This window comes from Diospyros lotus, chromosome 14, assembly GCF_014633365.1.
Source record: "Diospyros lotus cultivar Yz01 chromosome 14, ASM1463336v1, whole genome shotgun sequence".
Classification (NCBI taxonomy): domain Eukaryota; kingdom Viridiplantae; phylum Streptophyta; class Magnoliopsida; order Ericales; family Ebenaceae; genus Diospyros; species Diospyros lotus.
In genome coordinates, this window is record NC_068351.1 from 18,904,685 (window position 1) to 18,932,580 (window position 27,896).

General features: G+C 35.4%; 1 protein-coding gene across 1 annotated transcript; it reads right to left on the reverse strand.

Moving 5' to 3' along the window:
* Positions 1-23,616: 23,616 nt before the first annotated feature.
* On the reverse strand, positions 23,617-24,672 carry LOC127790927 (transcription factor TCP12-like). Its single transcript, XM_052320660.1, has one exon. It carries the CDS (start codon positions 24,670-24,672, stop codon positions 23,617-23,619), a length of 1,056 nt encoding a protein of 351 aa, XP_052176620.1.
* Between the last annotated feature and the right edge of the window lie 3,224 nt (positions 24,673-27,896).

A 27,896-nucleotide genomic window follows, 5' to 3' on the forward strand; every position in this document is an offset into this window, starting at 1 on the left:
TGTAGATGGATTAAAGGTCTTTTAAGGATTATTTGGGCTTCCTATTTTATGAAGAATTAGGCCTAATTGAACCTAAGAAGCCTAGCCCAAAAGTCTAATTAAACTAAGCCATATCTTACAAAAATTCCTAAATTGTAATTCTTGATATTTTGAGAGATTATTTTGTATTGAGTATGGGACCTAAACTTTTGAGTGGACATGGGTGGAATGAAATATGGAGAAGGAAAACATGGAGGTAAGGTATCCCATGTTTTAAGGAGAAAATTAAGGAAAAGAAGAAATGGATGAGTATAAATAAAGAAGGAAGGCTGAAAAATTGAAAGAGTTGGAGGTGAGAAAGCTTGAAAGATTAGAGAATTGGAGCACTCTTGGTAGAAGATTTATTCGAGAATTGGTGACAACATTTTTGGAGAAGGAAATCTTACACATCAAAAGAGTTTTATTTTCTTCCATTTCTTTTAAATTCTATATTTATATTCAATTGCTTTGTTATGGATTACATCATTTGTAATATGAATGAAAGTCTATAACTAGGGTGTTTTAATGTAGTCTAATTATGATAATTTAATTTTTATGGATTGATTTTCTTTATTCATGTGAGTGTTTATTATTATACTTAATGCTATCAAATACTTTACCAATATTTGATTGATATGTTGATATAAATTTAGATCGGAAGGAAAAATCTATAACCTAATCTAGACAATAAACACCACAAGAATATAATTGGAACATAAGTAAAAATTTGACTTGTGTGATTAATTATCATTGCATGAATAATTAAATTTGGATTATCAACCATTTAAATTAAATTGAATTAATTAGGTGAAATCGAAATACCCTAGTGCTCTCCAAATCTTGAAACTCTCTATATTTACTTTATGTGTTATTATTTTCTTTTCTTAAATTAATTCTCCTTAATCAATTGTTTAAATAACATTTAGGTTAATATAATTTTAGTAATTATCACCCGATCCTCGTGAGAACGATATTCTACTCACTACTCTATTACTTGTGAGATCCGTACACTTGCGAAATATCACCATCACTCATGTAGCTTGCCTTGATATAATCAAACTGATAATCTCTATAGCATCCCAAAAGAAGTGGAAGATTTTTTAAATGGACACCAAGTCTGCATTCTTGAATGGATATTTAGAGGAAAAGGTCTACTTCAAACAACCACCTGGATACATTTCAAAAAACGAAAGACAATAAGGTATGTCAATTAAAGAAGCACTATACAGGTTGAAACAAGTGCCACAAGCATGGAATGCCAGAATAGATGCCTACTTTACTCAAATTGGTTTTGTGTGTTGTCCATGTAACAACCCGTTAGTGGGTCTAAATTATTTTTTTTGGTATTATTTTAGCGTGTATTATATTGTGGCCATAAAATGACTAAATTAGAAAAAAAAAAAAAAAGGAAGAAAGAGATGAAATGATAATTAAATGATGTGTATGGAAAAGAAAAGGAAAGAAAAAAAAAAAAAAGAAATGTGTATATGTATGTATGTCTATTTAAGGAAAAAAAAAAAGAGAATTAAATTGAATGGGGATATGATGGGAATTGGCATATTAGCAAGGGGTAAAATGGGAAAAGAGCACAAGAGAATTAAGAGGGGGAGGGGGTTGCTCGTGCATCTCATTTCCGTTCTCCTTCTCTCATTTCTTTCATTTTCCTTCTTTCTTCTTTACTTCTTTTTCCTTGTTCCTCTCAGCCACCGTAAGATCCTCTCTTCTACTTGTTTCTTCTTCCTCTAGCTTGGTTTGTAAACTTTAATAAGGGCCAAAGATCAGTTTGGAGACAGCAATTTCGGCTTTAATCGGATTTCTACAACTTAAGGCAAGTTCCCTCATTCTTTTCTATTTATGTAAAAATCCCTCTTTTTTTCGTGGGGTTGATGAAAATGAGTCATTTGGGGTTTTGGGGACCCTTGCAAATGGTAAACTTGGGGGTTGTTTTGGAGATTCGGTATGTTTTTTTCAAAAAGTTTGGATTTTTACATAAAGTCTGGTTGTATGTAAATATTTTGTTTGTTATCGAATTTTTAGTGTCTAAGCTTGTGGTTTCATTGGGGTATTGATATACCTCATATTTCCTAAGGATTGACACTAGTTTTGAGCCAAAATCGAGCTTAAATGAGTTGGAAATTGAAAATTTGGGTTAGGGTTTTGTTCTACCGAATCTGTTCTATTTTTGCTTGTAAGAGTCGACTCTCAATATGTTAAAAGTCGACTCCCAATATGTTAAAAGTCGACTCTACTTCAAAATTTGACTCCTAATATGTTAAAAGTCGACTCTCCTTCAAAAGTCGACTCTCGCGGTGGACTACACTGCGCACTTTGTACTCTTTTAGCCATAACTTTCTGCCCCGATATCAGAATTGAGGTCTTCTTTTTAGGTTGTAAACTAGACATCGAGGGATTTGATTTGATATATAATTTGGGGTACCTTGGTTGTAAAATGAATCACAAAAGTCCTATTTTAAAGTGACATACCATACTAAGAGAATGAATTATCAAGTATGTGCCCATAACCAGTTCATAATTGTAAGAAAAGTGCCAAGATGATCAAATGGGGCTCAATTTTTTATAAGGGATAAGATGTTCACATACATGTTTCGCATGCATGATATACTTATATGCACATTAGCGCACCTACTATTTTGCGCAGAGGAAAAGCAAAAGGATATCTTATAAAGGGGAAAGTGTAAGACTGTGGGTTAGAGTCCCACTGCATCTAGACCCCACGACATGTAAGACTGTGGGTTAGAGTCCCCTAACATCTGTCATTGTGATGCATAAGATTGTGGGTTAGAGTCCCATTGCAGCTATTTAGGCTCACCTAAAATGTGGTCAAAACAAGGATGGAAAGTGATCCACGAGATGATGGCGCATGTACATTACCTAATAGTATGTGACATGTGTTGATATGATATATATATATGTATGGGATGCATGTGTTGTTGAGTTAGAAATGCATGATGTAATCACACATAATAAAATTAATTTTTTTATATGTCTATTTATGCCTCATTGTTCATAAATTATACTTACTGGGCCTTGTAGCTCACTTTGTTTATTCTATGTCAATCCAAATAAAGGGAAAGCGGCAGTGGATGGTGAGTCTAGTCACACCTGATATGGGAGATGCATAGTGTGTACAAAGTTACCTTGGGTGAAGGATCCTAGGGAGTGTTTTGTTTTCTTTTTGGTAGGGCATGGAAGAACAATTGTCTTGATGTAATTTTTGTTTCATGCCACCATGTTTTCTTTGTATTGTATGGGTGGTTAAGCCCAAACCAAACATGTACTTGATGGTGTTGTATGAATGTCAAGTTCTCTATGTTTAAATGTTAGTATAATGTCACGTAAGTACTGTTGAGATGCTTTCTTTCCATTTCTTAGCGACCTTCTCTCGGATTGCCTATGCTAGCTAGTACTCCGGGAGGCGGGCCATGACAGTTCATATGAGCATGCTTTGTATATAAAGAATAACTCACAAGGTGATGTGATGTTTGTCTACCTCTATATTGATGACCTAATATTAACTGGCAATGACTTCTCCATGATTGAAGATTTCAAGAAGTAAATTGATAGCATTCGAGATGACTGACTTAGGGTTGATAGCTTACTTCTTGGGGATAGAAGTTAAGTAAGATACTGATGGAATATTTATCTTGCAAACCAAATATACCCAAGAGATTTTGAAGAAATTTTTTGTGGAAGATTGTCAATCAATTGATACTCCTATTGATTATGGCATCAAATTAACAAAGGAACATTACAAGAAAAGTAGCTTTTAGTGGCAATTAGAAGATATTTGTCACAAATACAACTATTAGTGGCGGCCAAAAACTATTTGTCACTAAAAAGGTATGTTTAGTGGTGGCCAAAAAAATTCGCCACTAAAGAGTTCATTATTTGTGACGGCCGCGATTTGTGGCCACTAAAGGTACATTATTGTGACAATCGGATGTGGTGGCCACTAAAAGTAAGCTTATTTGTGAGGGTCGGCATGGGTGGCCACTAAAAGTACATTATTAGTGACGGTCATAGGTGGTGGCCACTAAAGATGCAGTATTTGTAACTTCTGGTTGTTTGGATACCAACATGCTTATTTGTGACAGCCTGTGTTAGCGGCCACAAAAGGCGCATTATTAGTGACGGTCGGCCTAGGCAGCCACAAAAAGAGCATTATTAGTGACGGCCACAAGTGGCGGCCACTAAAGGTGGAGTGTTTATTTGTGACAGTCGGCCTAAGTGGCCACAAAAGGTGTATTATTAGTGACGGCCACTAAAAGTGGAGTATTTTTCTTGATTATACTTATTTGTGAGGGTTAGCGTGAGCGGCCACTAAAAGTGGATTATTTATGAAAACCAAGTATAGCAGTTAAGCTATACTTATTTGTGACGGCTAACTTTGATTGTTACTAAAAGTAAATTATTAATAAAAAAAGTATAATAATGTTTTAATATAAAATGTCACATAAAATATAAAATATAATTAATAATTAATTAAAAAAATATTTTATTAAAAAGTATATTATAGTATATTCCTATTTTATAATAGAACTCATTCTTCTTTTAATATTTTTAAGAAGTATATTTTTTATTTCAATATATTTTTATAATTAATTATTAATAATATACTTATTCTTATAATTAATTATAAATAAAAAACGTTTGCTATAAGCCACGGGGAAGCTTGAATAAGTATATTATTTTTATAATTAATTATTAATAATATATTTTATATTTTTAAAATATAAAATATAATTAATAATTAAAAACAAAGTATCTTTTTATTTATAAAATTTTGAAAATAAACAAAATATATTTTTTACTACCCTTAATCTCCCTCCCTCATCTCTCCCGCCTCCATATTCATTTCCCTCCATCTCTCTCATCTTGCCTTCATCTCCCTCATCTCTCCCACCTCCATATTCATTTCCCTCCATCTCCCTCATCTTGCCTTCATCTTCCTCATCTCTCCCGCCTTCACCCCATCGCCTTCGACGTCTGAGTACCGCAACATCTCATTCTCTGGCTTCGTCTCCTTCTTCGGCTTCAGCTTCGGCTCCTTCTCCATCTCTTCTTTGGCTTCTCGTCATTGGCGTTACCGGTACTATTGCACCTCTGAAACACCACTAATCAGTCTCAAATCTGTTACTTCTTTCTGTTAATTTCTTGGTTATCACATTTTCACTAATCTTCAATTTGTCTTTCACAATTTCACTGGAGATCTAATGAATAAGTTGTTCAACCTATGCTTGTCATCTGAAAATCTAATTGATCACGGAAATATCTATGTGCAAAATGTGTATGTGGTTTGTGATACGCAAGTGCATTATTATTTCGTACGTGTAGGCTTTAGTTTTTGCGATCTGATGTTGTTTACTGGCCGTCATTGGATTGGTTTGTAGACGTTGGATCTATTTGATTGATTGGTGCTCTGTTCTTGGACCGTTTACTGCTAGTCCATACTAGTTTGACGAGGAAGCAGGGCTATTTTTGCTGCAAAGAATATTATATTAAATAGTGTATGTTTTCACACAATGGTGTTATAGTTGGTTTGGTAGATTTTGTTGCAATTCACCCTTCTAGATGATTACTAATAGAAGACATGAATAATTTACACAGTTCAGTCTGAGACTTCTGTGTCTGTTTCTACCAAATTATGTAAGATGTGCTAATTTCAAATTATTCACAAGTTCTAAAGCTCAAAATCTTAGTGCAAAATGGTGATTCTGTGGTATGTCATTTATGGTTGTAATGTCCTTTCATCATAAACCATCTAGTAGACTATTGGCCCACTTGGTTTTGAACTTTATCTAATAGTGTATGAATCAACAATTTTTACCAATAATAAGGAACACTAGAATAGAATCATCTGTATTATGTCATTAAAGTCATAAATTAATGACAGAATTAGAATGCAAGTGATGCCTCCATTAATTACAGTAATAGAATAGAAGTACTACTTCCTTAATAGATCTATGGGCTTACTTTGATAAGTGTTTCGGAGTGTGAAAGAGTAACTTTTCAGCAATAGTCAAAATTAATGCAATGCATAGTTTGTGGAAAAAGAGTCCCATTTTATTTTCTATAAATAAAATGTAATGGCATTTTATACAAAATACAGATGTCACAAATGTCACTCTTGTGACATCTCCTGACTGGTGCAAAACCAAGTTCAAGTTTGTCCTTTTTTAATCTTTTTCTTTCTAAATTTGGATGTTTAGTGGTGGCACAAGTTTTGTCACTTAGGCACCCATAAGATATTGTTGGACTGAGCGGAAGACTCAACAAGAACAAAACATAAATGACTGATTCAGAACCCTAATGCTTTCGGTAGAATCAATAACACACTTAAGCAATAGAATGCTAAGTAATACAAAAAACAGATAGAAAATAAAGGAAGAGGACACTAGAAATTTTACCGTGGTTCACCCAAAGGGCTACGTCCACGTTGAGCTAAGTAAGAAAGAGCTCACTACACTATATTGAGTAGGGTTACAAGGATCCGAACAAATAGACTGTACATCAGTGGTTCTTCTAACAAAATGGCCTCACAATCAACAAATACAGATTAGAAGCAAACCTAAGAACCAGAGATTACAAGAAAATAAGTCTATACAAATCAACACAGAGCTTACTCAAAGAACCCCACAGCCCGATCAATCTCTCTTTTTCCTCTTTCTTTCTGCGATATTTCTCGTCGTGATTATCATCCCGAGGCACTATTCCATTTATATGAGAGTTGAACGGCTGGGATTGAGATTGATAAAGGTAACATCGATGGCCATCGGTTAATCATAGAACACGATTAACAGAAAGGCAGAGAGGACAAGCAAAGGGCGTCGGGCAGAGCAAGGACAATCAAGAGGCGCCGGATATCAGAGAGACGAGGCCTTGATGGTTGCAAAGTGGCCGTCCATCAGCCGTCCACGTGGACTGCTGAGGTTACCTAAATTGCCCTCCAACAAGACGACAACGTTTTGATGCTTCACCCACAACAATTTCCACCTTGAAGCATCAAGGGGAGAATGAACCCAATACTCAGAACATAGTGCAGCATGCTCTAATTTCTTACCATTATCGCTCTAGACAGTTGAAGGATCATCCGACATCAATGTGCAGCAGATTCAAGCAAAGCTTGAACTTGGCTGTAGTCAAAATCTTGGTTCCCATATCAGCTGGGTTTTCCTCAGTCGAAACCTTTTTAATCATCACAGTTTCATTTGCAACCAGCTCTCGGACAAAGTGAAAATTTACCTTAATGTGCTTAGACCTCTCATGATATACTGGATTTGTACAGAGATGGATAGCACTTTGACTATCCGAGAATACCACCACCTTGCTTTGAAGCAAATATATTTCCCTCAGGAGGCCTTGAAGCCATGTGGCTTCTTTAAAGGCATCAGTGATTGCCACATATTCTGCTTCAGTGGAAGACAATGCAACCAAAGGCTGCAATTGTGACTTCTAGCTGATGCAGTTACCTCCTAATGTGAAGAAGTAAGCAGTAGTGGATTTCCTGGAGTCTTTGTCACCTGCAAAATCTAAATCTACATACCCTACTAGATCAAGATTATCATATATTTTTTTATAACTCAAACCAATGTCAACAGAACCATTTATATATCTAAACAAGTATTTCAAGGCATCCTAATGAGGTTTCCCAGGGTTTGACATGTATCTACTTAGTAAGAAAATTGAATAAGCAAGGTCAGGCCTGGTACTAATCATAGAATACATAATGGTTCCTATGGCATTTGCATAGGGTAAATTTTCCATTTTAATGATTTCAGAATTTGAGGTGGGACATTGAGCTTTTGAAAGCAAAAAATGACCAGCTAAGGGAGCCGAAACAGCTTTACAATTATTCATGACAAATCTTTGCACAGCTTTTAATAAGTAATCATGTTGCTAAATTTTTAAACTGAAATTGCTTCTATTTCTTTCTATTTTCATTCCTAGGATTTTCTTAGCATGCCCTAAGTCTTTCATGTCAAATTTCATATTTAACATTGATTTCAATTCACTGATTTTAGACTTGGATTTTCTAATTAACAGTATATCATCTACATATAAAAGCAAATAAATAGGAATATCTGAAATGGTAAAATAGAAGCAATTATCATACTGAATCCTAACAAAGCCAATTTCTGAAACAAATTGGTCAAATTTCTTATACCATTGTCTAGGTGACTATTTTAGGCCATACAAAGACTTCTTTAATAAACAGACATGTTGAGGTTTCTCTGAGTTAGTATATCCAACCGGTTGAACCATATATATTTGTTCTTCCAAGTCACCATGCAGGTAGGCAGTCTTAACATCTAGTTGTTCAAGTTCTAAGTCAAAATGAACAGTAACAGTTAGCATTAAACGAATAGTTTTAAACTTGACAATTGGGAAAAATATTTCATTATAATCTATTCCCTCTCTTTGGGTAAAACCCTTTGCAACTAACCTTGCCTTGTACTTAACTGGTTCAGAGGGTGACATACCCTCTTTTAATTTGTACAGCCACTTACATTGGATTAGTTTTTGATCCTTAGGTCCGGGGATAAGTTCCCAAGTCCTATTTACAGTAAGAGATGCCATTTCTTCATCCATGGCTTGCTGCCACTTAACACTATCTTGAGAGTTGACAGCCTCCTTAAAAGTAGAAGGCTCACTATCCCTCAATTCATACCCAGCAACTAGAGCACAATAAACTAAATCTGAAAATGCATATCTTGTGGGTGGTCTCACTGCCCTTCTGCTCCTATCCCTAGCTAGTTGATAGTCACTAAGATTCTGTTGAGGAACACTGGTTTGTTCCTCCTCAATCTCAGGGTTTCCTATTTGTTCCTCTTGATCAGAATTTAGATCAGAGGTGTGGTCAGTGGAGGAAGACACATTTCCCAAATCTGGTTCACTTGTGATCGGAGCACCAGATGTGATATTTCCCACAGCTGGTTGCTCCACCTGAATTTGAGTATCTCCTAAAATAGTATGATCATCTAGATTTCTATTATCATCAGATATTTCTATGTTTGTTATCTTACAAGGGAATTTAGATTCATTGAATATGACATCTCTACTAATAATTATCCTAACTCCACTTGAATGCCTATCCCACAATCTATATCCCTTAGTACCTTCCTGATAGCCTACAAACACACATTTTTTGGATCTGGGTTCTAACTTTCCTTCAGATTGGTGAGCATATGCCTCACAACCAAAAACTCTTAAGTATTCAAAGTTTACTTTCTTACCAGACCATATTTCTTCAGGGCATTTAAAGTTTAGGACTGTTGAAGGGCTTCTATTGATTAAATAAGATGCAGTTGACAGGGCCTCAGCCCAGAAGGATTTAGGCATTCCTGAGGTAAAGAGAAGGCACCTAACCTTTTCAAGTAAGGTCCTATTCATCCTTTCAGCCACCCCATTTTGTTGGGGTGTATTTCTAACAGTCTTATGCCTAAGAATGTCAAATTCTCTATTACAAAATTCCAATCCATTGTCTGTTCTTAACACCTTAATCCTCTTATCAGTTTGGTTTTCTACTAAAATTTTCCATGTTTTAAATTTTTCTAGTGTCTGATCCTTGGTTTTTAGAAGGAATACCCAAACTTTTCTAGTGTAATCATCTACAATGGAAAGGAAATACCTGTTACCACCATAGGAGGGAACTTGGGATGGTCCCCACAAATCAGCATGCAGGTATTCTAGGCATACCTTCGCCAGGTGAGTCCCTTGATGGAAACTCAACCTATGTAGCTTGCCCAGAATACATGGCTCACAGAAATCCAAGGATCCAGCAGACACTGATCCAAGATAGCCTTGGTTTTTCAGTGCCTGCAGGCCTTTCAGGCTCATGTGACCAAGTCTCAAGTGCCATATATCCGTCTCATCAGATTTTATAATGCAAGCAGAATGCATGTTAACAGAAGGATGAAAGCAACCATTTAAAATGTACAAACCGCATTTCTTAAAGCCATACATGATTAGAGTATCACCTTTCAGAACATGCATGAAACCATTCTCTGCTTTATATAAGAAACCTAACTCGTCAAGAGTGCCTAGAGATATTAGGTTTCTCTTCAAGCCTGGTACGTACCTCACATCAGTTAGGATTCTCACTTTGTTATCATGCAGTTTTAAAGGTATATCACCAATTCCTTGTACACTACATGATTGATTGTTTCCCATATAGACTGTACCAGTTTCCTTTTGATTAAAGTTTTGAAACCATTCTCTATTAGGGCACATGTGAAAAGAACAACCGGAATCCATTACCCATTCATTTTCCATAGATGAGCTAGAGACAGTAAGAACTTCAGCTAGACAGTTTGAACTACCTACATTTACATTAATGTTACCCCCTTGTTTCTATTTTCTAATGAAGTCATAACAATACTTTTTGATGTGTCCCTCCTTTCCACAGTGGTAGCACTTCCATTTTGATTGTTTCTGTTTTCCCTTCTTATCATTTTTCTTTCCTTTAAACCCTGTTCCACTAGATTGATCACTATTTCCTATGTAATTCTTTTTATCACTTTTAGCTTTCACAAACAAATTGTTACCAGATTTCTTTGTTGCATTTAGTTCTAGTTCTCTTACTTTAATACCCGAGATTACAAGATCTAAACTAGGAACTATTCCAGTATAACGTAAAGTATGTTTAACAACATCATATTCATCAGGCAAAGAATTTAATAAAATCACGGCCTCACTGGTATCTCCCAGTGCTTGGTCAGTACCTCTTAACAATAGAGCTAATTTAGTAAATTCATCTACATTTTCATTCATTGATTTAGAGGTATCCATTTTGAAGTTAAACAACATACCCTTTAAATACACAATATTAGGAGCAGTCATTACAGAAAACAAAGAATCAAGTTTATTCCAGAGATCTATAGGGTTAGATATACCATCTACCTTCCTTATGACGCTGTCATCGAGATGAAGGAATGTGAGGTTGTAAGCCTCCTCTCTGATTTCCTCAGTGCGAGCAATCTGGTCTATAGACCATTTCCGATCATCTGGTTCCAGTGCAATCAGCACTTTGTGATGAGAGAGAAGGACTCTCATCTTCTTTTTCCAACTACTGAAGTCTCATTTTCCGTCAAATATTCCGATTTCAAATCGGGTGGATGACATCTTCTCCTTGCACGAAGGTAACCTAAACCTCTAGATTGAGATTCTCTCAGCACACCCACTGACCGAGAATCAAAGAAACCCTAGAGACTCAGTTTTCTTTACAAAGCAAAGAAACAAAGAACACCCAAACGCAGAAATCAACTGACCTGGATTCTGACTCAACCCTAGAGCACGATTTATGAAATCGAGCTTTGATACCACTGTTGGACCGAGCGGAAGACTCAACAAGAACAGAACATAAATGACTGATTTAAAACCCTAATGCTTTCGATAGAATCAATAACACACTTAAGCAACAGAATGCTAAGTAATACAAAAAACAGGCAGGAAATAAAGGAAGAGGACACCAGAAATTTTATCGTGGTTCACACAAAGGGCGACATCCACGTTGAGCTCAGTAAGAAAGAGCTCACTGCACTATATCGAGTAGGGTTACAAGGATCCGAACAAATAGACTGTACATCAATGGTTCTTCTAACAAAATGGCCTCACAATCAACAAATACAGATTAGAAGCAAACCTAAGAACCAAAGATTACAAGAAAATAAGTCTATACAAATCAACACAGAGCTTACTCAAAGAACCCCACAGCCCGATCAATCTCTCTTTTTCCTCTTTCTTTCTGTAATATTTCTCGTCGTGATTATCATCCCGAGGCACTATTCCATTTATATGAGAGTTGAACGACTGTGATTGAGATTGATAAAGGCAGCATCGATGGCCATCGGTTAATCGTAGAACACGATTAACAGAAAGGCAGAGAGGACAAGCAAAGGGCGTCGGGCAGAGCAAGGACAATCAAGAGGCACCAGATATCAGAAAGACGAGGCCTTGATGGTTGCAAAGTGGCCGTCCATCAGCCGTCCACGTGGACTGCTGAGGTTGCCTAAATTGCCCTCCAACAAGACGATAACGTTTTGATGCTTCACCCACAATAGATACATTACAAGTTTGAGAAAGGAAGAAAAGAAGAAAATAATTGTTGGATTGGATTGGATATAAAGAGAAAATAACAATTTATTATACACTATTGTAATATATATATATATAAGGTAATATATATATATACACCTTATATGCCTTATGGATACATTTGGAATCCTCACCTTGTTCCAAAGCCAAAAGGTGGTTGTTTAGATATTCTGTTTTACTATGTTTATACCATTTAACTTGTTTATATAATGTAATTATTGAGTTTTCTTCTAATCACCTTTTATGTCAGATTTTACCTTAGAAATAGAAAAATAAAAAAAAAATATTTTTTTTGTGCGTGAAGAAGTCCCTTTATGTGTTCATGCTCATTTCAAGAATTTTGTTGATTCTTGTGGTGTGACCAATATCACTAGCTGCCTTGTACTTTGGCAACGAGGAAAACATTAGGCCACTGCAGAGAGGATATGAATACTAAGTTATCTTTTTTTTTTTTTTTTTTTTTTGTTGGCCAGGGGAAGGGGTTGGTTTTCTATTAGAGATGTACAGCCTGATTTTTGTTTGTCCACCTCTTGTCATTAAGTTTGTTTAGAGCCTTGGTGACAGGAAAAGATACAAGATGTTGAACTATTATGTAAAGAGGGGAGGGGGAATCCTTAATTTTGCCTTGGAGTTAGCCTAATCTCATGTGCTCATATTCAATTCTCTCACAACTTTCATAAACTCAAATAGACTCGATGTATATAAAAAGAAGAAAAAATACTTCTATCAACCAATGTGAAACAAAAGACACTATAGATCATTTGAAATATCACTTGGTTTATAACCAAAAAAAACACTAGAAAAGTCTTTATTTTTTTTGTAATGAATAGTGGAAAGAATTAAACAAAGTATATATTTAGTAAAAGAGATAAAAAAAAAAAAACCTTAATGAAAAACATTTAAAATGAATTGTAAATGTTTGATAAAAAAATTAAATATAAAAAAATAATAAAATAAATTCATATAATTGAGCTCAACGTTTCAATCATGCTGTTATCATATAAATAGACGTTTTGTTGTTATCATATTCCAAACCGGTTCGATGTAGGGACAATCTCTGGACAATATATATATATATATATATATCATAGAAAGCTGATAAACTGCGGTTGCCAGGGTCCTTAAATGGGGGAATGTTCACATTTATGTGTTTATTTATCCATTATGTTTAGATTGTCTAATGGATGTTTAACAATTTTTATAAAATTTACATTAAACTTGTACCTTACATTTATTGTAGTTTCCTTTATTAGTTTTTTGAATAGGAATATTATTTTTTTTATTAATATTTATTTTTAATTAGTGTGATGGATAGGAGTTGGATGTAATTGGATGACAGACTTTGTGACCAACGAACAAACTCTCATCACACCACCTAATTTTGATCCATCTACAAGACAAAGTTGTGCTGGTAAGAAATAATTAGATATATTCTAATAATTTGGTTTTCTCATCTGTAAAATGATAAAATAATTATTATTTTTTATTTATCATATATTTATTGTATATATAGGATCATCATAATCTAATGCAAAAAAAAGAGGTCGAGGGAAAACAAAGAATAAAATACTAACATCTTTGTCTCCTGGTAAAAAATTGCCATTAGAATTCAATAATTATGGTCAAGCAATTGAATCAAATGCTAATGTGTTTGCAAGTCATATTGGCAAGATTGTTAAAGTATGTGAAGATGCACCAATTTCTTGCAAGCGTTGGGAAGATGTTCCACAAGACAATAAGAATAAAATGTATTCTTATGTATTGGTAAGATTAGTAATTATTCTATATTATACTTATATGATATTGTATTAAATCGTTCTTTATGACTTATAACGTTTCAAACAACTTTTTCTTTTAACTTGTGTAGGAGAAATTTGAATTTGAAGAAAACGAAGTAAGAAAAAATTGGATCTTTAGAAAGATGGGAAGAGCTTTTGCAAACCATAGATATAGGTTGAAAGCTGACTATTATGATGCATATGACAATGATGATGATCGAATTAAGTTTGCTCTAACAACAGTCGACCAAGGATAATGGAGACAATTTGTTACTTGGTTGAGCTCACATGAGTTTCAGGTATTCTATACCCTTTACTTTTTTTATGCACAAGTCATTTTAATTATTTAAAACATGATTATTGTATTTGGTCTTACATATAGGTTGCTTGTGCTCATAATAAGTCTAATCGGTCAAAGCAAACAATGACTAAAACTACAGGCACTAGAAGTTTTACTCGAGTTAGAGCTGAACAGGTATAATTTAAGTCATTTATACATCTTTCTCATTAACAATTTTTTTTTTTTTTTGGTTGTTGATTAACTTGTCTATTTAATACAGGCTGAAATATTAGGACACGAATTGTCTACATAGGAAATGTTCAAGGTGACACACAAGAAAAAAGACGGGTCAATGGTTGCTTCAACATCAAAAGAAATAGTGGTAAATTTTATTTTAAGCAGTTTATGTTGTTATTGTGATATATATTTTAATATTATGTTACAACATATCTATTTTATTTATTATCAAATTTTAGGACAAAATTCAATCTTGAGTAACCTAAAGAGCTAAGGAAGAACCTTCTCAAGCTATTGATGAAAATAAAATTTTTTCTGAAGTAATGGGAAGAGAAAGACATGGATGTGTTCGTAGGTATGGATTCGAACCAACTCTTTCTTCTGTCCTTGGAAAGATTCTATCTCGTCATGAGCTTGTTACAGAACTAGAACAAATGCAATAACATAATAATGGTGTAATACCCCGAGAGCCCAGAGAAGTTAGAATATATCGAGGATAGTGTAAGAAAGGAAACAACACCAGCTGGATACCTTTTGGGCTGAATGTTGGCAAAGAACTCCCAAGTTAAGCGTGCTTGACCTGGGGCAATCCAAGGATGGGTGACCCCCCTGGGAAGTTTGTGTAGGCCCATCAGGGTAAGTTGTTCCGGTCCTTCCTATCGCTCGAACGGGATGTTACAAATGGTATCAGAGCCGACCCTTGGCGAAGGCGGTCCGATGAGGGCGGGGAGTGGCGCCGGGGCTTGAGGGCCTGTACAAGGAGCGGCTTCTGGCAAGCTTCTAGGATGGCAGCCCCCAAGGGGAGAAGGTCTGGGACCAGTTGTAAGGTCGCATGACGAGGACGTCATGTGCTTAAGGGGGGGAGAATGTAATACCCCGAGGGCCCAGAGAAGTTAGTATATATCGAGGATAGTGTAAGAAAGGAAACAACACCAGCTGGATACCTTTTGGGCTGAATGTTGGCAAAGAACTCCCAAGTTAAGCATGCTTAACCTGGGGCAATCCAATGATGGGTGACCCCCCTGGGAAGTTCGTGTAGGCCCATCAGGGTAAGTTGTTCCGGTTCTTCCTATCGCTCGATGCGGGATGTTACAAATGGTATCAGAGCCGACCCCCGAGCCTCTGAGCGCGGTGGTGGGGCAAACCTCAGCAAGGAAGCTGAGTCCCTGAGGGGGGGTGCGTGTAGGCACCTTAGGCAAATCCCACATCGGCCATGCATCGGGGGGAGATCTGGGACCGGTTGTAAGGTCGCATGACGAGGACGTCATGTGCTTAAGGGGGGGAGAATGTAATACCCCGAGAGCCCAGAGAAGTTAGAATATATCGAGGATAGTGTAAGAAAGGAAACAACACCAGCTGGATACCTTTTGGGCTGAATGTTGGCAAAGAACTCCCAAGTTAAGCGTGCTTAACCTGGGGCAATCCAAGGATGGGTGACCCCCCTGGGAAGTTCGTGTAGGCCCATCAGGGTAAGTTGTTCCGGTCCTTCCTATCGCTCGAACGGGATGTTACAAATGGTTTGAAAAATGAAATGCAACTTTTGAAAGAGAAAAATGAAGTGTTGTCGACAGAATTATACCAAGTCAAAGAAAAATAATCAATTTTTGAAGCTTTTATGGAAGATGTTAGGGGATGAAGGATTAGAAATAACAATTGACTAGACTTAATTGTTTGATGTCTTTTTTTTATGTAAAGTGCTAGATGTCTTTTTTTGATGATAGTGTGAATGTAAATTGCTAGATATCTTTTTTTGATGACAATGTAAATGTAAAGTGCTAGTCAATTATTAATTGACTAGAGTTATTTTCTGAAATTTCTTGATGATTAGAATGGTGTTTATTTTGGATGCAATGTATTAAATAAATAAGGTTTAAAATATAGAAAAACAAGCAGTGGGTTGTGGGAAAATTTTATAAAAAATACTTTTTGTGACGGCCAACAAAAAGTTGTCACTAAAAAACATTCATTTTGTGGCGGCCAACACTATCACTAAAATCTTATTATTTGTGACAACCAACAAAGCCGTCACAAAAAATTCATTACTTGTGACAACGATGGCCGTCACTAAAGACTCATTTTTTGTGATGGCCATGACCATCACAAAAAAATGACGTTAGTGGCAGAGGATTGTCATTAAATTTTTTTTTGTGACTGTCACATTCGGCCGCCACTAAAAGGGTATTTTTAGTGATGGCCAGCCAATAATCGCCACTAATATTATTTGTGACAGACTTTTTAGTGACAGTTTATGGCAACCAATTCGGCGGCCATTAAAACTTTTAGTGACGAGTTTTTATGCTTTTAGTGACGGTCTTGGCCTCTACTAAAAATCTTGTTTCTTATAGTGGAATGAAATGGTAAGAAAGTAAACTGTACATACTTCAAGAGCCTGATTGGAAGCTTAAGGTACCCCACCTATATAAGACTTGATATCTATTTGGAGTTGGACTTTCGAGTTAATATATGGAAGCACCAAGGAGCTCACATTTAATGGTTGTAAAGCTACATCAAAGGTATAGTCCATCATGGGCTATATTATTCCTCACAAAACTTGGAGCTTATTGCATACGTGATAGAGATTGGGCTAGAAGTTATGATGATTGGAAAAGCATTATTGGGTATGTGTTCTACCTTTGGGACACTGATTTTACATGGTGCTTGAAAAAGAAATCCATCGTGGCCTTGTTTACTTGTAAGGCTGAGTATGTTGCAGCCACATCATGTGCTTGCCATGTAGTATGGTTAAAAAGATTACTTAAAGAATTGCAACTAAAACAAATAAATCCAACTAAGATTTATGTTGATAACAAGTCAGCTATTGCTTTAACTAAGTGTTGAGATATGATTCAAAATAAATTGATAATTTTTTAATTGTTCATTTGGATTTAATTTCATTTGCATTTGGGTTACATGTTGCTTTATATATATGTATAATGACCGATTGTTTGTGGACCGTTGATCCTCTTAGAAACCCTCAATCGGACGGCTACCAATGATTTCCCCCCTTTGTATATAAACTTCCTCTTGGCATTTCAATCAATACTTTTCCCACACAAAAACAACACGAGAGAGAGAAGAACAAGAACATGGCATGGGAGAAGAACAAAACGCGTGAAGGCGGACGATGGATGAAGAAGATCGTGACAATCAAACGATCTGAGACATCATTCGATTCCTTGTAAGTACATTTATACCTCTGTAAGTGTGAATCACTTGTTTATGTTAGAGAGAGATCGTAAGGTTGATTGCGTGAGATTGTTTGGTGAGCATTGTATTTTGATCGATGTATTCTTCTTGAGTGTTGTCGTGAGATCTTGTGGTAGTTCTTGTAAATCTCTGCAAATCCATTGTTATTATTAGTGGATTGACTATGGTAAAACCTTGTCGTGAGTAGGATCGTTTTGATCTGAACACATAAACGTTGTGTTCATTTTTCTATTGTCGTTGTGTGTGTTGTGTTCATGTTTTCTATTCTTCGATTTTGTTCCGATGTGAATCTTGGTACTGTCGTAGTTTTGGTTGTGTGGTTTATTTCATAGAATAATAACACTAAGAATCTAGTTCATCATGAAAGATCAAAGCATACTAATACTTGGTTCCATTTTCTCCGAGAGTAGATTAAGATAAATGAGATTGAGTTGGTACATGTGAAGATAACTGAGCAAGTTGCTGATATATTCACTAAGCTGCTAAAAACTAAGGTGTTCAAGGATCTTAGTAACAAGCTTGGAGTAATGAAGGTACAACTTTAAAGGGGGGAGAATTAATGTTGAAAATTTAAACTTGCACGGAAGTTGAGGCAGAGTAGATGAATCTAGAAGAAGAAAAAACTGAGGAAGCCCACATATACAACACATTGGAGGAAATTGAGACGGCCTTTTGGAATTCCGATAAAACCTTTAATGTATTGTATTTATTTTTTTTTTTGTTCAAGCTTTAGCTTATAAATAGGCCTTGTATCTAAGGATTTGAAGCAATCCGCCATTCTTCCTTCTTGTTCAAGTTTGGTCTCTCACACAACACTCACATACATCGTAGTTGAATCAGGAGAAAGGGAGAGAGGTACCTTCCAACAGATATTTCATACGTTATTGACAAGTACCAATCTCTTGGAAGTTTAAGAAAAAAACCACAATCTCGCACTCCTCTACCGAAGCAAAGCCAATGCTCATTTTATTGCGATAATCAAGTTGCACTACACATTGTCACAAATTCAGTCTTTCACGAATGAACCGAGCATATTAAAATCAATTTTCATTTTTTGTATAAGAAAAGATTCAATTAAAAGATCTTATTGCCACCTATGTTTCAACCAATAAATAAGTGGAAGATACTTTTACGAAGGCTCTCTCTCATGCCCAATAATTCTACAATTCTTTCTAAGTTGGGTATTTATATTCCAACTCGAGGGAGAGTGTTAATTAACAATATATTTAGAGCATAATTCTTGCCAACGATTGTGTTCGTAATAGCCTATTTTCACTCCCTAGTTTACCACTTCCAAATATTCTCTTTTCTTGATTTATGTCTCCAGCCTAACCACACGTCTTGCATAGATTTAGCCCTTTCCTTGCAATTACATGTACATAAAATATATAGAAATTGATTCTCTTTCTGAATCGTTTTACCTTTTGTTCACTCCAAAATTGTTTCACTTTTCTTCAGTTTGTAAATCCATGACAAACTATCAAATCCCATAAGACCCTTTAGTAACTTGTAAATCCATCAACTTATAAATTCAACTCATAGCACAATAGCTCAACCTATTTAATCATCATTAAGATCGAAAAGATATATCCATATATATAAATCAAGCATACATCAACACCCAAATTGATATTATCAAAGATATATCCAAACATCTCAAGCATAATAAGTGCTATTCAAATAGTTCAAAAAACAAATAAAGCCTATTAGTGTAAAGGTTACTGTGGCTTGTGAATGTCGTGACTAGCGCTAGAAGAGGACCTCGCAGCTGGTCACACCTCTCCACTCTGCATGTTTGGCTACTGAAATTAATATCAAAACTATTAACATATTTTGAAGAGTATATATAAATCAAAACATAAATAATATCACTTGAAATAATAAATCAAAATTCATACATTAAGGATTAACATATTAACATGCCACTGCATTTAACATAGCAACAAATATTTAATCCCGTCCTCCTCTATATATTACTATCTAACTATTTAAGTGCTAAGCATAACAAGCAAAAAGGGATAATCACCACCCACCATCTAGAGAGTGTTTATTTTTTAGTCACTCAAAAGAGTACATATCTAACACAACACAAATATATATTAAGGATAATTTTTGTGGCAACTCCACAAAAATAAAGCAATCCTGTAAAACAAAATTATAACATAGTTTATATATCCTCTAAATACTCAAAGGAATTCTAATGATAGATAAATATTTATGTATGTGTGTGTATATATATATATACTATTATATAAGTAAACACCATGTTTTGATGTCAAACTTGTCAATTAAGTATTTTCCTTAAATACCCTTTATATATCTTGCTTAAAAAATAAAAAGTAATTATATTAACAAGATTTAAACTCATAACCTATAAATAATGTGTGTGTGCGTGAGTGTCATAAATGCATCAACTCCAATATGTCATTTATATGTATGTATGATGAGTTGGCCACATGCTATATGTCACTAGTATTCACACATGTGATCAAATAAATTCAATTTAAAATTTTTTATTTTTATATATTTGAATTTTTTTATAATTTTATTTTAGTATGTCCGAACCTGTTATCAGCGCCAGGGTGACCTCTGAAAAACTAAATATATATATACACAACAACATGTAATCTGTATAATTTTTTATTATAGAGAATTATATATGTTTTATTATATAATATATAATTAATTATATAAAATAAAAAAATTATGGAGGGGAGAAGCAGTTAAGCTCATCTTTTTATATATTTAAATATAGCATTAGAATATATCATTAACAAAAAAATATTGTTTGACGGTGAGAAATTGCTGCAAGAATCCTCATTTGTCAGCGACGGTTTTAAAATCGTCACAATAAACGCCAACAAGAGGTGGTTTCAAAAACTGCCCCAGAAAATCACCTTTTATTATGTATACAAAATTATTTGTTAAAATCTTGTAGCACCACAAAATATTTTTAGAATACTTAAAAATTTAAGAAAATAAACTCAAATTTAATTTAGAGAAAAATGGATTTGACCAAGTGAATAGATCAAATAGCTTAAATATATATATATGGACAATGTTAATGTACATAGATATGTACACAGCCTTACATAAACATGATAAAATAATGAAAATACCCCTCTCCCACCACCGTCGTCGCCCTTGCACTGCCGTAACCCCCACTCGTCACAACCGCTCGCACTGCCGGCGCCACACCGTCAACCATAGAAACCCACCACTGACATTTCTGGGTGCTTCTTAGCCACGGATCTAACAAATTTCACAACTCTGGATGAAGTCGATCGGACTTCATTGAGGGAGTTAGTCTTTATCGGACTTCATCCGGGGGGAGTATATATGCGAACTTAGTGGAAAAGAAAATCGGTAACTTGGTGGCAGGGGCGACATCAGTGCAACGGTCGAGGCGACGAGAAGAGGCAGCGGCAATCGACAGTTGCGGGTGAAGGAATGGGTGGTTGCAACGGCGACTGACGTGAGGATGAGAAAGGGAGAGAGATGAGAGAGGAGGCGACCATGGGAAGGGAAGGGGAAGCAATAACAGGTGAGGGCATTTTTTTTTATTTTGGCATTTTTCTATCGTCTATTATGTACAAGTAACATTTTCTATATATATACATATAATTATGCAAAAAATTAAAAAATAATAAGGAAAAGGAAGCGCGAGGGGCTCGCTCATTTGCCAACCCACCAAGCCCCTGCCACTCTTGGGTGTGACAGAAAAAAGGAGAGAATAAGAGATTATTGCCGATGATTGTGAAAGAAGATCGGTGGCTCATGGTTGTGATTTGTGCTTGACTTCTACGACGCCACCAGCAGTCACCATTTTGCGTCCATCCCTTTCATCAATTTGTCCTCTCACTCTCTCTCTCTGTCTCTCTCAAGCTAGATTTGCCACCATGACACCACTTGCCTCCATCCATCGTTGCCGTTAACAATCGACCTAACGACTACCTATCTAATCCCTTTTCCATCACCAGAAGAATCTTAATCATCACGATAAATTGGGATTTCTCTAAAAATGCTAATTGAAACCATTGCATCGAGACCACTAGTGCCATCTAATAAATCCCATAGTAGATGATTGCCGAGAGAGAGAGAGAGAGAGCCTAAGCACACAAGTTCTAATTAATCAGACCCCACAATGGAGAGAGAGAGAGAGAGAGAGTTACTGACGATAGAGGAACGACAACAGGAAAAGAATCGCAATGAGTGACAATACGTTATGGAAAAGATGGAAGGAATGTTGTTTGTGAAATTTACTTTTTCCTCTTTTTCTTCTCGCTAGGGGTTTCTTCTCAAACTCTTTCTCCGTCCAAGGTTTGTCCAAGACTCACCAAGCTACAACCATCTTCCTCATTTTTACTTATTTATTTATTTTATTGCTGCTAAACTTGTTATATAATTTCCTATAGTCGATGTGCATATATACAACACTTACATATATAGTAGGTGCCAATGAAGACACCTATCACTATGGTGGTAATCTAGTGGATCGGGAGTTCGTTTGTATTTTTTAAGTTTGAGATTTAAATCTTAAATCCATTCTACTTACAAGATGACACAAAGCTATAACACTAAAATGAGTGGTGGTGCAAGTTTGATTCTCTACATTGCTGTTAAGGTTAGAGTGATGGTCTCGCTTTTCAGGCAATAGCTACGAATCTAACCAAACATTCTCTAATGAGGAGAGATGGCCATAGTCACACCCAAATAAGATTGCTATATATGCAAGTGGCTCTACCTTCCTCTTTAACTCAAAAAGAAGAAAAACTAAAGGCACTTTACTCCAATTTTTTTCTCTTAATTAATTTCTAGCTCTTTCGTTCTTTGCTCGACGGATCAAGAATACCCCAAATCCTGTAACTCTCACCTGCCTCATTTCCTCCCCGCCCCCCCCCCCCCCCCCCCCCCCCCTTTTTTTTTTTAACTTTTGATCTCTTTCCTCTCACTACTATTTTCTTACCTAGCTAGCCGAATAACCAAGTCTTTCAATTGCACAAATCAGCTTCAGCAAAGATATATGCAGATTCCCGTACAAGAAGCCACTTCGTGGGAAACAAAATTGATGATTCAATTGCAGCTTAATTTTCTCTCTTTCTTTTATTCTCTCTATTGCTCTTCACTCTTGCTTTTTCCTATAAACTGGCCGATCGAGATAGAAATGCAATCACTAGAGTTATGCATGTTTAGATTCATATTGTTTTTGAAACTCTTTAATTTGACTCACCATTATCACTTAAAATAACTACAACACAACCTAATCTCTATAATGCTCTTCACGCATATAATTGGCATATATGGGGTTATAGCTCATTTTCTAATAATAAAATTTTCACCTTTTTATGAAGAAAAACACAACCTAACCTTATTTATATTTATCTAATTTTATTTGGGCTTATTTCATCTTCATTCTCATCTAAAATTGTTAAAGGGTTCACATTGACAAAAGAAGGAAGCAAAGTGTATGGACAAGTAGGAAATTCAATTCATGACAAGACAAAAAAAAAACCTACAAAAAAGGAAGAAATAATCCATTTCACACGTTTATATTTTGGACCACAAAACAAACACAAGGAGTTTCTTTTTTTTTTTTTTTAATTTTTCTCTTGGTAACATACACAACGAATTAATTGACACAATTAGATCTGGAAATTGGCAAAATAGCAAACTCTAAAGAACGTATATCAACAAAAGAAAGTACTGCAGCTTGCACAACAATCACTGATTAATTAGAACATGCACAGACCTCGATGGTTGTTTCTTTTGCTCCCAAATACAAAGAAAATCATATGATATTTTTTCTAATCCCACCCAAAAAATGCACATGGAAGATGCATACAAGTGACAATTTGCCTTACCGTAGGTTTATTTTGTCGTAAGACTCCCATGGTTTGCTGTAAACTTGAAAATCTGCGTGTGCTGATGCTACAAACGCCACAACAGCAACAGTAGCAACAATAATAAATTCCATTGGTGGGGTCAAAGTAATTGAATAGGGCATTTTTTCATGCACATTAATTGTTGTTCCATGTGCAGAATATAAGCAATTACCTCTTGAGAAATTCCATTGTTGTAATGTTCATGGTTGAAGATGATGGACGAGTTTAGCTCTTTTACCTCGGGAAGCACCCAAGTAAGAGGACTGAAATTCTGATTCTTGGCACCCCATTCCTCGGCATTTCCGAAGGGACTTGAAGGCCCTATTCTTGTCAAGTCATAATTCATTTCTTCAAACGACAGTTTTAGGTCATCGATCCTTCTCTTTGCTCTTGTTCTATCCCTTGCTCGTGCTCTTGCCCTTTTCCTAGATTCTTTAACAAGAGGGTGAAGTGCAGATTTATTCAATGCTTCACTATTATTCTCTTTTGATGTAGGTCCGCATTTCCTCAGCTGCCTATTTCCAACTATTGTAGGCTCATCCATTCCATTGACATCGTCAAAATCAGAGGTTGACGATGCAGTGTTTGCACCCGCACTGTAGCTATTTTTCATTTGGTTGGAAAGGCCTTCAGCGAGCTCAGCGATTGCAAATTGTGATTTGTTTAGCAACCAGTGAATGGTTTTACTAGCTTTGTCGAAGCCCAGCATGTCCTGAAGATCAAAGAACTTGCTGGCAACCTTGAGAGACAATCTCATTCTACGGTTTCGTGGACCTTTGGCAGTGTTGATCTTACTATGCCTATCTTTCTTTGACGATCTCTTAATTCTTTGATTTTTCTCCACCACAATGTCAACTTGCTTCTTTTCGTCTTCTCTTGTTTCATCATCATTAATGATATTCTCAGTCGCATGGTCCATTACGGTTATGGCCAGTGGCAGATTATCCTCAATTATAAGTGGTTGTTGCAGAGGTACAGGTTCATCTTGGAGGCAAAAATTATTATCTACACCATGCGAATAGGCAGAAGAGAAATGAAATAGCGAGGAAGAGATCAAAGGGTCATCTTGGGCAGAAATGGGGACATTGTCACAAAGAGAAGACCAGTAGAGAATTTGTTGATCAAGAGGGTTTCCGTTGCTATTAGAGAGATACATCTAATATGCTTTGCAAGTACAAAGTATCGTTAGGAAGTTGTAGGGCTGGAGTTGATTAAAAAGACAGATCATGAACCCACAAACTACTATATTGTCCCTTGGAACGAGTCCATCATCCCGTCCTTTTTGATTGATTCAACCCTGAAAGAAGTGACAAGAAATAGAAGAATAATTAACTCATCATGTACCAATTTTCCATCTCCTGTGTGATTGAATATGTGGGGCAGAAAGGACGGTGGCTTTGAAGTCTAAAGTGATAAGAAGTTACCCTAATAGAACAAGTACATTGAGAGAATGGGAGAGATGTTAATTATAACTACTTCTGTCTAACAAGGATCGATTAAGCTTTTAAGAAAGAAAGCCATCGCAAGGATACATGCACACCCACACACACATGCATAGAGAGAGAGAGAGAGAGAGAGAGAGGGGTGTGCGTGGGGTTGGAAATGTAAAGTGGGCAAAGAAAGAAAAAGAGGAAACAATTTCTATATATCTATACTTCTTGAATTTTAGAGAGAAAGTTGGCTGGTACCGCATGAGCTTGCACCATGATAAGGAAAAGGAAGCCCTAGTGTTGGATAGTGAACGAAGCCCTAGTGTTGGATAGTACATTTGCCAATGTCATAGCTGAGAGATCCAGCAACTCTTTATATACCCAACTTTTCTCTTCTTTTGTTATTTTATTTATCTTTTTTTATATATCCCTTTCTTTTTAATGCTCCCAATTCTACAATGAACTTTTTCAAGAATTCATCATGTGGTGTGTTGGGGTTGTTCTTTTGACTTTAATCCATAGACAATGAGATATAGCTCATGTGGGGTTTGATTTCGAAGCCATGCGATTGATCATTTGACTTGTGACTCCTGTACTTAGGAGTGAGACCTATTTCCTAGGTGCATCAATCTACCAAGAGAAAATGCTTTGATCTTGACTCTTGACAATGGCTTTGGTTTATTGCCTCCACCAATAAACTTTACCTAAAAATCTCACCATTAAATAGTTTTGAGTATAGACTAATGGATAAATTTTTAGAAAATCTCATTGCCAAATGGTTTTGGTTTAACTTTCAAGGCAATAATAATTTTCATATCAACATTCCTTTGGTGGATTCAATAGATAATGTGATCTATAAACACAAAATACAGTTGGCCAAGATTGGTAATTAGGTGCCCAATTATTGTGGTTTTTATTGGGGGGGGGGGGGGGGGCGGTGGGGTTGTGTTGGATGGTGAAAAGAAATACCTATCCAGGACCACTTAGCATTTTTTAGTTTTTTCCTATCAAAATTTGGATGAATGTCCAAAGTAAGCTCCAACGTTAAGTTAAAAATCATATGACATGAAATTTTAGATTGCAATGTCAAATTACATTTGAAGTGCATCTGAATGTCATGAACTAAATGAAAGCTAAGATAACAAACAAGATTGAAGTATGGGCAATCGACATATTTTAAAAATGTAATCTACTACTAAGTCTTCAAGAGTATAGCTCTTCGTGATAAGTATGAAAATATGGTTTGAACCCTTCCACAATATCCTTAATTTGATTGACATTATTTATAATTTATTTCTCGTGTATCGGGAAAAAAATAATCTATTAATAATTTTCTATTGAATTATGTTAAAACTTAATTCCAAACAACAATACTCTTGAATAAGCCACTTTTTTGGGCAATAGTTCTATAAACAGTACGCCAAACTAATTAAGTGGCCTCCAATGAATAAGCCATTTAGACATGACGTAATCAAATGCCATAATCAATTCACCATTTGCATTTTCTAAGTGACTTCTTATTCTCTCCTAATAAAATATATACATTTACCACATTTTGTGTTCTCTCTAAAAAAAATTTTCTCACTATAAGCCATGGTTAATGTATTAAAACATAAGATGAGCTGGTTAATAACCTCAATGATGAAAGTACAATCATTAGGCTCACTAAACCATGGCTAATGTTCTTTCCTAATTCAGAAAAGGTCAAAAATAGGGTTATGGAAGAGAATGGATAAAAATTATGTATTTATCTATATCCATATATTTTTGTTATATTGTTTTTCATTATTATTATTATCGTTTCTTTTAAAAAGGGAAAAAGTACTCCTTTCTTCTTCCATTTATATTTTATCTTATTTCATTTCCTAGCTAGTTCTTCTCCCAAACACATTGTTGGGGGGTGGAAATGCATATTTTACTTGGTAAGTTAGTGACCACCATTTTAATTGAGTGAACAACTATATCTAAGTTATATGAAAAATATTATTGGTAGACCATGATTTATATTTTGGATTACATAATATAGATAAAATATTTAAAATACCCTTCATCTAAGGCAATGAGACGCAATGAAACGAGACGGTAAACCGCGAGAAATATTTTTATCATTTGTGATATATTGTGCAATCCAAAATATAACTCAAGGGATACCAATAACATGATCCTTAAGTGAAGAATTGATTCCCCATATATATCTATATTGACTTCCTTCCACACTTATGATTTACTTACCATAATTTAGTTATTGATATGCAATATATGGTGACTTACCGACAATGTCATATTTTCATTAAAAATACCTATATTTACCATACTTGGTGCCAACTCTCATTCTCTTGATGACTTATTTCCTTATTTGTTGGGGCACTAAGCCCATGATTAGTATGCAGGTCACTTGGTGTAACAACTTGCAGTCAGTGGGGATCGCACTTGAAGTTATTACATTTATCACATTAAACTCAATTAATTAGTAGCACACAACAAATCTAATTAAATTGATGATTTTGTTTCTCGAAACCACTTCATGGTTGACATTAATTTTCGTACAAATATACACTTTCAACCCAATTAATCTGGCGCATATAATTTTTCTCTACTACCTATACACACTTTCAAGTCAATCTAAGACCCTAGGAGAGTGGTTGTCGTTCTTGCGTGCAGAATGATATTGTTTTGTTCTTTTTGTCATTGTGTATGGTAGTACCATAGCCATTAACTAAAAATTCTTATTGTGTATAGTCTCGTCCGTACTTGACAACTAAAAATTCTTATTATGTATGGTAGAATAATATTGTTTTGTTCTTTTTGTCATTGTGTATGGTATGTAGTACCATAGCCACTGACTAAAAATTCTTATTATGTATAGTCTCATTAACAACTTATTTATGTACATTATACTTTCATTTCCTTATATTACTTGCTACTCGTGCTTTTTCAAATGTATCCACGT